At 49.9% G+C, this 14,123-nt stretch overlaps 1 protein-coding gene across 1 annotated transcript; it reads left to right on the forward strand.

Annotated features, from left to right (window-relative positions):
* Positions 1–3,302: 3,302 nt before the first annotated feature.
* LOC105866341 (sialic acid-binding Ig-like lectin 8) lies at positions 3,303–14,038 on the forward strand. The gene is made up of 7 exons (XM_075993270.1): positions 3,303–3,795; positions 3,993–4,271; positions 4,491–4,538; positions 5,381–5,638; positions 6,262–6,358; positions 6,708–6,804; positions 13,549–14,038. The coding sequence occupies exons 1-7, from the start codon at positions 3,369–3,371 to the stop codon at positions 13,738–13,740; spliced, it is 1,398 nt and encodes a 465-aa protein (XP_075849385.1). The 5' UTR covers positions 3,303–3,368; the 3' UTR covers positions 13,741–14,038.
* The last annotated feature ends 85 nt before the right edge of the window (positions 14,039–14,123 follow it).

Genomic DNA, 14,123 nt, shown 5'->3' on the forward strand with positions numbered 1-14,123 from the left:
TGCACAGGGTAAACTGACATTGTTAGGGGCTGTATTTGGAGACAAGTTCCTACAGCTACACAGGGTCTGAGTGTCAGATGCCCCCTCTATCTGTTGAGGGGGTTTGCCTCTCTCAGTCAGGGATGTCGACAGCATGAAGAGGGAACAGGTGTGTAGGGGCTGCACAGAGCCTTCCCCTTTTCTGCCCCTGGAGCATGACAACAACCTGGCATTGTCCATCAGGCATTGCTGAGTGGGACAGAAGGACAAGGCACAAAAACACAGGCCATTTCCTCTCCCCAGTGCCTCGTTCCAGATGGACCTACACTCTCCCAGCACATCTGACATGTTGACTTCAACCTAGGGCCACTGTTCTGTGACCAGCCCCTCCCCAAGCTGCAGACAACTCCCAAATCAGGGCTCAACTCTGCATCAGCACCACGGACAGCACCTCCAGTCTGTCTTAGAGATCTCCAGGAGCCAGAGTCTGTCCAGGGCAGAAGGACGCCCCCTATGGGTGGTGACCTCTCCCACCAGGGCAGAGGTGGGGTTGGTGACACACAGAGGGCAGAGCTTGGTAGCTGCCTGAGGGTCTCCAGGGCAGTGGAAGGGTGAGAGGGATGGAAACACAATACCTCAAAGTGCAGGGATTCCCGATTTCCCAGATAGTCACACCCACAGTGACTGCCTGAGAGTCCCTACTGTGTCTCCTCTGCCTGTTCCTTCCTGAGAACTCACCCTCCACTCCAGAAGAGCAAGATCCCCCCATCAACAGTCTGTGCCTCCCCATCACAGCCACCCACCCTCTGACCTTAGAAATGTCAGGTGATTTGTCTGTCTCCAAAGCGGATGTTGCTCTGCTCAAAGGCAAGGACTGGGTCTGTGCTATTCACACCTTTCCCTGAAACGTCGAGGCACAGCATTAATGCTTAGTGCTGGCTACAGAGTGAGTGAATGAATGAATGAAATCTCTTCCCTCATCTCATGGGAGAAACTTTACAATTCTTCCATATCAGATTAACACAAGGTTCCCCTCTCCTGGCCCAGTCAGTCCTGGACAGACCTAGTTTGACCAAGTGTCTCATGAGGAGATAGTGGCACATGAGACAGGGCACCCATGTGATTTGGGCAATTCAGTGAGAACCTTAGTCCACTCAGGTTGCTATAAAATTATCATAAACTCCATTTTTTCCTTTAAAGAATAGAAATGTATTTCTCACAGTTCTCCGTGCTAGGAAGTGCGAGATCAAGATGCCAGCAGGTTTGGTGTCTCATGAGGGCCTCCTTCTCTTTGCGTTCTCAAATGGTGGAAAGGTAGAAACAAGCTTCCTCCATCTCTCCTATAAGGACACAAATCCCATTCATGGGGGCCCCACTGTCATGATCCTATCACCTCCCAAAGACCCCACCTTCTGAAACCGTTGCCTTTGGAGTCAGGATTTCAACATATGGATCTGGGGGGGGGGCACAGACACTCAGGCCGTAGCACTTGTCAGTCGGGACCTCAGTGTCTTCTGTCCACATTTGGGAAATGGGGCCAGAGGCCTCCCAGCCCTCGTGGGCCATAAGTGGACCATATGTTCCTGTTTGGCACAGGGTTAGATTCTCTGTGGCGTCCCGATGTCTCATCTCCCTGTTTTGATTTTCTCATTTCAATTGCAAATTGGGGACTCTTGGAAACAGAGAAGCCACACACAGCCCTTCTGACCCCTGCACTGCTGCAGCTTTCTCCCTTGGAGAGAGCCACTGGGCAAAGAAGAGGTCTGGGGTGGGGGAACAGGGGGAATGAGGCTGCAGGAAGTTACACCAGCTGAATGCAGGACATGGTAGTGGGGGCAGGTGTGCATGCTCACACCCTGCACTGTCCCTCCTCAGTCCTCACAGACAAGGGATGCCCCTGGTTATGGGCAGTCAGAGCGCAGCAGGCGACAGGACAACCCATGAGGCCGAGTGGAAGAAAAGTCTGTTTTCTATGTGTCCCATGGTTCAGGAAACCATTCTCAAAGTCACAGGATTCCAGGCAGCATGCTCAGATGCACAATTACACACAAACAAACAAACAAACAAAATGCAGGAGGATAATTAACATTACCATCTGGCAGGGGCTCCTCCAGGAGGGAGTGGGGCTTGGACCACAGCAAGGGGGAAAACAGGTGGTCCTGGGTGTTCCTTTCTGTAAATCACTGTGAGGTTCATTTGTGGGCACTTTTATCTATGTGTCTTGTATTTCCTCCCGGAAAGACTTTAAACAAAATCTGACCTGGGCCAGTTTCCCCCCTGACAACTACCTCACTTCCTGCCAGCCTGCAGCCACACAGTTTAAACTCATCTTCACTGGAATTGAAGTGCAAGTTTCTTCTCCCAGTTAACCCTGACATCCCTGAGGGTGGGCAGGCTCAAGGCTGGTGTCCCTCGCCCCGTGTCTCCTGTTCCCTGGGCCACTTCTGGGAGCAGAACCTGCAGCAAAGCTCTGAGGGAGGGGAGCCCATCATGCTCTGGAGGAGCCAGAATGTGGCTGAGTGAGGTGACAGGGGTGACAAAATCTGGCCTGACACCCAGAATGTGTTGACAAAAATAGAAGTTTCTACTCTTGTAAAAACGTTCCTTTCCCTTTCTCACTTTCATTTCTGTAAAATCGCACTGAACAATCGCAGGTTCCCAGGCCTCCCGTGAGCCGGGCTCCCTTCTGTGCCCTTGTAGTATCCTCAACCTGCACCCCATGTCCTTGTGCCCAGTCGTCCTAACACAACACCTGCATCCTCGGGGCAGCCACCCCTACCCTGCCTGTGTGCCCCCCCCCATGAACCTATTGTCACAGGGAGGTCAGAGGTCCAGAGATTTATTGTCTCTCCCTGGACGGTGACTCCATGAGGACAGGACCCAGGTCTGCTGTGCTGACCTCGATGTGCAGAGGGACGGCCACACGTGGTTGGTGACGGGGGAGGAGGCTGCTGCCCTCCCCTCTGGGGCCTCCCCCATCACCATGCCCCTGAGCCCCACCCCTGACCTCCACAAACACCCACAGCCTGAAACTCAGGGGTCCAGCCAGATGGGACCCATTGTCACCTTTCAGAAAAGGTACCCAAAAGAGAATGGTGTTGTCAGAAAAGCAGATGTGTTTGAGCCCTTCATGGGGTGGGAATTGGGTGACTCTTGCCCTCTTGGGCACAGGGTAACCAGGAGTGGATGTGGGTAGTGACACTTGATCTGAAAGTCCTTCCCAGGCCCTGACAGTGTCAGGGTGTGAAGTTCCTCCTCTGAGGGTCAGGGTTCTGACCTCGCCCCCGTCTTCCTGTGGGGCCTCCTCTAAGTCCTGCAGATCTCAGTTCCCGAGAGAAGAACCCCGAGGAGCAGACTGTCCCCGGCGGCCCTGGCACCTGCGCCCGGACATGCTGCTGCTGCTGGCCCTGCTCTGGGGGTCGGCGGGGGTGGAGGGACGGGGAAGGGACAGGGGAAGTTACAGGCTGCAAGTGCAGAGTGTGGTGACGGTGCAGGAGGGCCTGTGTGTCCATGTGCCCTGCTCCTTCTCCTACCCCCGGGATGGCTGGAATGACACTGACCCAGTTCACGGCTACTGGTTCAGGGAAGGTGCCAATCCACACCATGGTGCTCTCGTGGCCAGAAACAACCCAGGTAGGAACGTGCAGGAGGAGACCCAGGGCCAATTCCTCCTCCTCGGGGATCCCAGGAGGAACAACTGCTCCCTGAGCATCAGAGATGCCACAAAGAGGGACCAGGGCTCATACTTTTTTCGGGTGGAGCGAGGAAGGTTGAAATGGAGCTATGTAGAAAACAAGCTCTTTGTACATGTGACAGGTAAGGCTCCGGATCCCCAGGTGCCCACTGGGGAGGTGGTTGGGCCGCAGGGCAGGGCTGGGGTGGGACCCCGTGCTGGGAGGGGCTGGGGTGAAGCGTGTGGGGCTCAGGGGAGGAGCTGGACCAGAGCCTGAGTCCTCTCAGGGCCCCACCTCGACCCTCCCTCCTGACCCTGTGTGTCCCCCTCTCCTCACCAGCCCTGACCCACACGCCCGACATCCTCCTCCCGGGGACCCTGGAGTGCGGCCGCCCCAGCACCCTGACCTGCTCTGTGCCCTGGGCCTGTGAGCAGAGGACGCACCCCAGGATCTCCTGGGAGGGGGCTTCCGTGGCTCCCCAGGACCCCACCATCCGCCACTCCTCCGTGCTCACCCTCGTCCCTCAGCCCCAGGACCACGGCAGCAGCCTCACCTGCCAGGTGACCTTGCCTGGGGCTGGTGTGACCACGAAGAGGACCGTCCATCTCAACGTGTCCTGTGAGAGCTGGGCTGGGAATCCTGGGGTCCTGCTGGGGGTCCCCAGGGCAGCGGGATGGGGTCAGGGCTGCACACGGGGTGCTGGGACCTGGGTCCAGTGGGGGAGGGACAGGAGGAGGCTGGTTCCATGCACCACCTTGACATGGCTCTTGGGGACAGAGACCAGCGTCCACCCAGCCCTCAGCAGTGACTTGGGGCTGCTGTGTCTCTCTGCCCCAGACTCTCCTCAGAACTTGACGGTGACTGTCTTCCGAGGAGACGGCTCAGGTAGGACGGGCCCTCCCTGGGCTGCAGGAGCTGGGTCTTTTCCATCAGGGCAGGCACGTCCTCCTCACCTGGACTCACAGGGTCACCTGAGGCCTCCCTCCTGGTGACCCCAGGGCCCCTCCCTACCCTCAGACACCTGCACACCCCTCGGCCCACAACAAGGACAGGGCGAGACTCACAGCAGGGCCACCTTCCAGGCCCCTTGTCATCCGTGTCCTGAACACCCCTTCAGCCTTGTCTGTCTATTTCCCCAATAGCTTATGCACTTATGGGTGGGTGATACGGTCTCATGGGCGACAATTACAAGTGCACAGCAGGGTGAGTCCTCAGAGTCCCGTCTCCTCCCCAGAACTCACCAGGCCTGCACAGGCTGCTCCGAGCCTTGGTCTGTTCACCTGCAGGACCTCAGAGGTGGTTTGACGTCAGTCGTGCAGACTGTCCCCGTGCTCCTCTGGGGCTGTGCGGTGTCCCACTGCTTGGGTGCATTCTGAGTCTGTAGACATCTTATGCTGTTGGGAAAGCATGGCATTATTTCATCATACCAACAGACACACTGCAAGGAATATCTTCTATCTCCTTTCACACCTGTGTGTGTTTGTGGGATAAATTCCTAAAGACAATAAGTGGATCCTACATTTTCTTAAATTCTGAGAAATATGGTCAAGTGTTTCTGTAAAAAGGGTGTATTAGTTTACATTCTCAACAGGGAGGGGTGACAGTGTGTGTTTTCCTTCACCGCAGTCCCTGTCTGTTGTCTGTTCACTCATCAGTGTCTTTCTGTGTCCTTCCTTCCTGTCTGCAGATCTCTCTGTCTCTCTGATCCTCTGTCTCTTTCTCTACAGCACCCACTGTCCTGGAGACAAGCTCATCTGTGTCAGTCCTGGAGGGCCAGTCTCTGCACCTGCTCTGTGCTGTCAGCAGCAACCCCCCTGCCAGGCTGAGCTGGACCCGGGAAAGCCTGACCCTGTACCCTTCGCAGCCCTCGGGACCTCTTTCGCTGGAGCTGCCTCGAGTGCACCTCAGGGATGAAGGAGAATTCACCTGCCGAGCTCAGAACCCTCTGGGCTCCCAGCACGTCTCCCTGAGCCTCTCCCTGCAGAGTGAGTACACAGATGGGTGGGGGAGAAATAGAGAAGAACACACCTGCCCCACCCTCAAGGTCTGCCCAGCAGTCCTCTGAGCTACAAAGGGAGGCTCAGCTGGGAGGCCTGGAACTTCCCTGTGACCCAGAGCATCACTGTCCTCTTCCTGCCTGGCAAGGGGGCTGGGGTGGGGCGAGGGGCAGAGGTGGACCTTGGAGGGGAGGGGCTGGGGCTGGACAGGGGTGTTTGGGGAGACAAGGTCCTTGCTCTGCAGGGCTGGGACTAGGGTGAGACACATCAGGAACTCAACTTGGGCACAAAATTTAAGAAGAGAGAAGGACAAACTAGTCAGCAATCAAGGGAAGTAATATGGCTATGCAATGATCTTGTTAAAACAATAAAATTGAACACAAAGAAATCAATGATGAACAAAATTTCAAAATCTTAAATAAAGAAAGGCTGCAGCAGCACATCCATGTGTCACTGGTCCCACCAGCAGCCTCCCCCCTCCTCCCTCCCATCCCAGTTCTTTGCCTCTGAGACGGGGGAGGGGAGTAGAGCCCAGGGCCCTACAGGGGAGGCAGGAGGAGAGACCCAGCCCTTGCAAGTGAGTCACCAGAGTTGCTCTCCTGCATCTGCAGTCAAAGTGCGGCCTGTCTCAGGGGTGACGCTGGGGGCTGTCTGGGGAGCTGGAGCCACAGTCCTGGTCTTCCTGTCCTTGTGCGTCATCTTCATCGTGTAAGCATTGACCTTGGGGGCAGGGATTGCCGTGAGCAGAGTCTCTGGGGCTGGAGTTGGAGGGAACCTTATGGGTCATGAGCTTGAAGCAAGGACAAGAAGGATGTGAGGGATGCACAGTGACAATTTCATGAGCTCCCTTGTTTTGGGGATTTCTGGTCTATTTCAAACCTGGGACCCCCTATTGTGTAGGGGAGGTGGGTGTGTTCTCAGTATTGGCATCTATGGGACTGGTAACCTCTGTCCCACCACGGTCACCCCTCCAGCCCCTTACTAGGAAACGAATGGGTCACCCTGCCCACTGTGTCCTCATATGCCCAGACTGAGGGTCTCTGGTCTGTCCTCTCAGCGTGAGGTCCCGCAGGAGGAAGGCGGCAAGAGCAGCAGCGGGCGTGGGGGACCCGGATGTGCAGGAGGCAGACGCTGTCAGGGTCCCAGGCTCTCGGGTAAGTGACATGGGCCTCTCCACATCCAGCTTGCAGCCTGGACACCATCCCCTGAACATCCCCACAGGATGGCCTCCAGGATTGCTCAGCTGGGGATGGCCAAAGTTGCCTCCTCATCTCCTCCTCCATAAAAGCTGCTCCCCCTGCAGCATTCCCCATGGTGCCCAAAACATGGAAGTCCATCCCTTCTGCCTCCTCCACGGCCAGACACTGGAAGAGTTACCTCCTGTATGTACTTGCTTTCTTCTCCTATGGCCAAAAGTGCACCATGTCTTGCCCATTTTTCCCCTAAGAACAGCCAGCATTGGTCCCCTCCCTCCATCCTGACCCCTCTCATTGCTGAGGCCTCAGGTTCTCTTCTTGGCCTCCCTCACCTCTCTGCCTCTCACCTCCCCTTCCCTACCTGGAGGGATTGTCCAAAAGCCATCACTGCCTGGTCCCTCTGCATTTGAACAGTTGCTCCCCCACCCCCAACACTGTTAGAACAGAGGCTGGGAAACATTTTCTGCAAGGGCCAGATTGTAAATGTGTTTGGTTCTGTGGGCTGTATACTCTCTGTTGCAGCTACTCAACTCTGTTGTTGTAGCATGAAAGCGGCCATAGACCATGTGTAAATGATGAGTTTAGCTGTGCCGCAATAAAACTTTATTTACAAAATCAGGCAGTGGGTAGAGTTTGACCCAAGGGCTGTAGTTTGCCCATCCTTTGTCTAGAGAATGGAGCCCCGACTCTCCAGCCTGCAGCTCTGCCCTTCAGGACTTTTAGGTGACTACATGTCCCCTAAGGATTGAATTTTAGTGAGGCGAGTGAGACTCTGCAGCTAGATGCAAAATTTAAGGGGTCGCCCAAAATCTCAGTAATTGAGACAATTTATGTAATTTTTTAACAGATGCAAATCGATGAAACAATTCATGATGAGTAAAATATCAAAATGTGAAATAATGACAGTTCCAGTAAACTAAGTTAATTAAAATTATTTAAGATAATCACTTAATCAAGAGAAATTGTCTTCTGGGGCAGCATTCTCATTTGAGAATTAGGGAAGCAAAGAAGTAGATTTTGAAAGTATTGTCTCTGTTTTGTGTACAGTAGAGCTAAGCTCCAATTTGCTCAGGAAAGCACACTCCCTAAACTGGGTTTATTTCAATTTTTATTCTCCATGGATCTTTAGCATTAATTTTCTTTTTCTTTTTTTTGGTTCTTTATTTTTTTAAATTTCAGCATATTAAGGGGGTACAAATGTTTAAGTTACATGTGTTGTCTTTTCCCTTCTCCGCCCCTGGAGTCAGAGCTTCAAGTGTGTCCATCCCCCAGATGGTGCGCATCATATTCATTATGTGTGTACATACCCATCCCCTCCTGCCCCCTCTCATCTGCCTGATGTCCGATAAATGTTATCCCTGTATGTCCACTTCGGTGTTGATCAGTTAATACCAATTTGCTGGTGAGTACATGTGGTGCTTAAGTTTCCATTCTTGAGATATTTCACTTAGGAGAATGGTTTCCAGCTCTATCCAGGTAAATACAGGAGGTGCTGTATCACCATTGTTTCTTATAGCTGAATAGTACTCCATGGTATACATACACCACATTTTATAAATCCACTCATGTATTGATGGACACTTGGGTAGTTTCCACATCTTTGCAATTGTGAATTGTGCTGCTATAAACATTCAAGTGCAGATGTCTTTTTAATAGAATGTCTTTTATTCTTTCGGGCAGATGCCTAGTATGGGATTGCTGGATCAAATGGTAGATCAACTTGTATCACTTTAAGGTATCTCCATATTGCTTTCCACAGAAGTTGAACTAGTTTGCAGTCCCACAAGCAATGTAGTAGTGTTCCCATCTCTCTGCATCCACGCCAACATTTATTGTTTGGGACTTTTTAATAAAGGTCATTCTCACTGGAGATAAGTGATATCTCATTGTGGTTTTAATTTGCATTTCCTTGATGATTAGAGATGTTGAGCAATTTTTCATGTTTGTTGACCATTATTCTGTCTTCTTTTAGTAGTTTCTGTTCATGTTTCCTGCCCACTTTTTGGTAGGATTGTTTGATTTTTTCTTGCTGATTTCCCTGAGTTCTAAATACATTCTAGTTATCAGCCCTCTATCCGATGTGTAGCATGTGGAAATTTTTTCCCATTCTGTAGGTTTTCTTTTTGCTCTCTTGACAGTTTCTTTGGATGTGTAGAAGTTTTTTAATTTGATCAGGTCTCATTTACTTATTTTTGTTGATGCTGTGATTGCCTTTGGGGTCTTCTTCTTAAATTCTCTGCTTAGGCCAATGTCTAGAAGAGTATTTCCAATGTTTTCCTGTAGAATTCTAATAGTTAGAGAGTTTAGGTTTAAGTCTGTTACCCAGTGTGACTTGATTTTTGAGAGAGGTGAGAGGTGTGGATCCTGTTTCAGTCTTCTACATGTGGCTATCCAGTTTTCCCAGCACTCTTTATTGAATAAGGATTATTTTTCCCAGTGTATACTTTTGTCTGCTTTGTCAAAGATTAGATGGCTATATGAGAATGGTTTTACATCTGGGTTCTCTGTTCTGTTCCACTGGTTAATGTCCCTGTTCTTATGCTAATCCCAAGCTGATTTAATGACTATAGCCTTGTAGTATAGTTTGAAGTCTGGTAAATTGATACCTCCCATCTTGTTTTTATTGCCTCCATAAGAAGTGTAAAATTATTTTTTCTATATCTGTGAAAAATGATAATGGTACTTGAATAGGGGTTGCATTGAATCTGTAGATCACTTTGGGTAGTACTGACATTTTAACAGTGTTGATTCTGTCGACCCACGAGCATGATATGGTCTTCCACCTGTTAAAGTCCTCTGCTATTTCCTTCCTCAATTTTACTTTTTAAAATGTTGCATTGAAATATTCTTCATCTCAATCCTGAGATCTTTGGCTGCCTTTTCATTTTGGACTCTGGCGAGTACCGCATTTCTTCACCTTGGTCCAGACCTTCCCTTGAGCTACTTCCTGCCTCCTGCTTGGAGCTCCACCCACCCTGGGCTTTTCACTATTGTCACCCACAACAAGGTGATTAGCAACTCTGCATCTTTGCACTGGCTGTTCCTCCATCCTCAAATGCTCTTCCCTCCTCATTTCACTTCCTATAGAGTGTTTTGAGAAAGAGAGTGACACACATCCTTTCATTCTTTAATTTGGTCAGAAAAAATTATTGAACACCTACCAAGAGACAAGCTCTGTATGTGCCAGGGTCCCATCCATGAAAAGCATTTAGAAATCATGGGCTCAGTGAAGTCTTCTTTTAGAGAGAGGGATATATCCACGCCAGTCACTAACTAACCAAGCAAACAACAAATAAATGAAGGAAATGTCAAGACTAGACACATAATTTAGGAGTAATCCAGGTTACGGGAAATAGAAAAAGCTGAGGAGATGGAGATTGCCTATGGTGTCTTGTGTTACGTATGATCTACATATCATCTATCTAGAGATTTACATAGCTATGCATCTACTATCTCTGTCTCTCTAACTCACTCTCTCTCTATCTTTTCATCCTTCCATCCAGTCATGCATGTATCTGTCTGTCTTCGTTAAAAAATAAAGCACACAACACAAATTTGAACATCTTAACCATTTTTAAGTGTACAGCTACACAACAGATTCTAGATTTTCATCTTGACAAACTGAAACTTTATACTCACTGAATAACAACTCCCCACTTCCCCACCCCAGCCCTCCTCTTTGCAGTGAAACCCTGGAGACCACCATGCTACTTTCTCTTTCTATGAATTTGATGACTACATATCTCATTTAATGATGACTACATATTTCATGTAAGTGGAGTCATACAGTATTTGTCTATTTGTGAGAGTCTTATTTACTTAACATACATCCACAGGATTCATCCACGCTGTAGGTATTACAGCATTTCCTTCCTTTCAATGAATAATTACTAATATTCAATTCTGCATATACATACTGCTTTTTAAAATCCATTTATGTATGGACTGGGTTTGGGGTTGCTTCCACATTGGCAATTGTGAATTATGCTGCAGTGAACCTGGTGTGCTGATATCTTCTCAAGATCTTGCTTTCAATCCTTTTGGATATGTGTACAAAAAGAGGAATGATGGATCCTATGTTAATTCTATTTTTAATTTATTAATCTTTGGAGGAACTGCCATATGCTTCCCCATACTGGCTATATCATTTTATATTTCCATCAATAGTATCTATGGGTTCTCATTTCTCTACATACTCACCAACAGCTGGTATTTTCTGTGTTTTATTTGTTTGTTTTTCACAGTCGCCATTCTATGTTGCCGAATTCAATTTATCTTGTAATTAGTGATCCAAGCATCTTTTCATGTGCCCTTAGACCATTTATATGTCTTCTTCTGAGAAAAGTCTATCAGGATCGTTTATTTACTTTTAAACCGGTTTAATTGGTTTTCATTGTGGAGGTATATGAGGTCTTTATATATTCTGGATATTCACCTCTAATCACATGTAGGATTTTCAAATTTTTTCGCCAATGATACATTGACTAGTAGTTTCTGTTAATGATTTTTGAGCAAAGGCATGAAGGAGGCTCAGAGTCTGGCACTCGACTGTGTGACAGTAGGAAGGGGGAAGGTCAGGGGCAGAGCTCAGACACAGGAGGCTGAGCGGGGAGTGGGGAGCCACAGGGACGGCCGTGTGGTTAGACAGAGGGAGGCAGGGGCCCTGAGCAGGAAGTGAGCGTGGACAAGCCCTGCCTGTGTGCGTGTCATGTCTGAACGCACAGCCACTGTGAGCATCTGGAGAGTTTGTGCGGAAGAGAACAGGTGTGAGAGAGGAAGAGCAGAAGTGGAGAGTCAGAGAGGAGGCTGGTGGACATTCCAGGCAGGAGATGACCCAGCTGGAGGATGGCCATGGAGGCTGGGCCGGAAGGATTCTGGACGAATTTGAAGTGAAGGCTCATGTGAATTGCTAATGACTTAGGAGTGGGCTATGAGTGATAGAGAGGGCGAGGGATGTCTCCTGGATTTTTGATCTGAGCTGCTGGAAGAATGGAGGTGGTAGTCACTGAGGGTGAGCATATTGGAGGAGAAAGAGATCTGGGGGAGAAAAGAAGACGTTCAGTGTAAATAGGTTGAGGTTTATGTGTCTTTGGAGCAGGGAGTCAGAGTTTCAAGTATACTGTTGGATCAAAGTTTGTAACCAGGAGAGGGGAATGTGATGGAATTCCGGATTTGGGGATCATCAGTACATAAGTGTCATGAAACCAACATAGTGGGTCAGATTACAAAGCAAAGTTGAAGAAGTAAAGATTCCGGGCAGCTCTGCTATTTAGGGGTCAGGGAGAAGTGGCGTAACCAGCAAAAGGGCTTCCAAGGAGGTGGGATGAACCTGGAAATTGTGATGTCCTGCAGTTGAGTAATGGAGGTCCTCAGTGCAGGCAGCATGTGCAACTGGGTCCTCTGCTACTGCCACACCCAGGACGGGGAACACTGACACATGGGCATTGGGATTAGCCAGGTGGAGATTGTGGTGATCTTGATACTAACTGTGCTGAAAAGCTGTGTGTGTGTGTGTGTGTGTGTGTGTGTGTGTGTGTGTGTGTGTGAATTCTAATTTGAATAATCTAAAGAGAATGGAGGAGCAAACTCATTGACAGTTCTGTGGACATATTCTGGTGTTCAGAGGGGCAGCCGAGAAGGGTTCAGGTTAAGCAGATGGCCTCGTGGGCAGCCTGCATCACCTCTGCTGTGGCTTCAAACAGGATAAATGTGTTGTCTTACAGTTCTGGTGCTCGGATGTCTACAGGAGGTTTCCCTGGGCTAAAATCAAGGTGTTGGCTGGCAGGGCAGTGCCTTCTGGCAGCTGTATGGAAGACCCACTTTCTTGGTCTTCCAGCTCCTAGAGGTGCCTGCGACCCTCAGCTCTGGTCCCGTCTCTACCTGTCCCCTCTTTTTCTTGTTAAGACTCATTGATCACATTGGGTCCATCCAAATATTTCCGGGTAATCTTCCCATCTCAATGTCCTTAACTTGCCTCTATCTGCAATGTCCCTTTTGCCACGTAAGGTTACATACCCCCAGGGTCCAGGGGGTTAGGGTGGGGACATTTTTGTGAACCATTTCTCTTCTGGTCAGAGGGATATGCTTGTTGTGACTGGCTTGTCCCTACACCGGCCCCCTCACCAAACTATGAGCTTCCTACAGGCAAGTGCCATGTCTGAATCAATGGCCTATAATTATCACAGACCTTGCTTTGGGCCATCATAATAATTCATAAATGAGCATTTTTTGTTTGATGGCTATTTGTTGCCACTTCCCTCAGTTACAGAGAGAGCTGCAGGAGGTCTGGGCCCCTGTCCACCTTGTCCACCCAGCACACCCGGTTCCCAGCTTAGGGCCTCACACGCAGGGGCCTCCATGGGACAGCAGGCTGTGGGGTCAGAGAACTGCCTGGGTTGGATCCTGGTGCAGCAGGGAGTTGGGCAGGCTGCTTCCTGCCTCCACTTCAGTGCTCGGATCTATAAAATGAAGGCAATTTAATATTTCCCTCATCGAATTGTTGTGAGAATTTAATGAAATTGATAAACACCTGAGGAGGTGCTCATTAAATACTGAATGTTTATAGAAACTTGGAAGAAGGAGATTCCACAAAAATGCCTGAAGGACGAGTGGGTGAAGGAACTCATGGCCTTCCTCCCTGGCCTCCCTGCCTTGTCCTGTCCCCATTGTCTGCTCTGACTCCCTCCTTCTCTCTTCACTCAGGAGTCCCTGACTGGACCCCAGGCAGGTGACAGCCCCCCAGACCAGGCTCCCCGAGCTGTGGCCGCCCCCTCCTCAGGGCAGGAACAAGAGGTGCAGTATGCATCTGTCAGCTTCCAGAAGAGGAAGGCTCAGGACACTGCAGGATGGGAGGCCACAGGCAGAGAGTACTCAGAGATCAAGATCCGCCAGTGAGAAACTGTGGAGACCGGGCCCTGGTGGGGGGATCCCGCCCCTCCTGGCAAAGGGGACGCCAGAGGCTCATTCCTGCAGAGTCCAAGCCCTCCACAGCCCCTCGCTGCCCAGCAGAACCCCAGAGCTTCTTCCTCCTGTGAAACTGAAACCTTGTGCCCACTGACCCCTGTCTTCCCTTTCTGTGTCCTGCTCGGCCCTGTCTCCCAGCTTCTCATACCCACTATTCCACTTTCTGCTTCTGTGAGTTAGACTGTTATAGACTCCACATGTAAGTGTGAATAAAAGGTATTTGTCTCTCTGTGCTTGGCTTATTTCACTTAACATAATGTCCTTTAGTTTGATCCATGCTCTCTCAAATGAGAGAATCATGTATATTTCAAAAT

The sequence above is a fragment of the Microcebus murinus genome, chromosome 16, assembly GCF_040939455.1.
Source record: "Microcebus murinus isolate Inina chromosome 16, M.murinus_Inina_mat1.0, whole genome shotgun sequence".
NCBI classification, from domain to species: Eukaryota; Metazoa; Chordata; class Mammalia; order Primates; family Cheirogaleidae; genus Microcebus; species Microcebus murinus.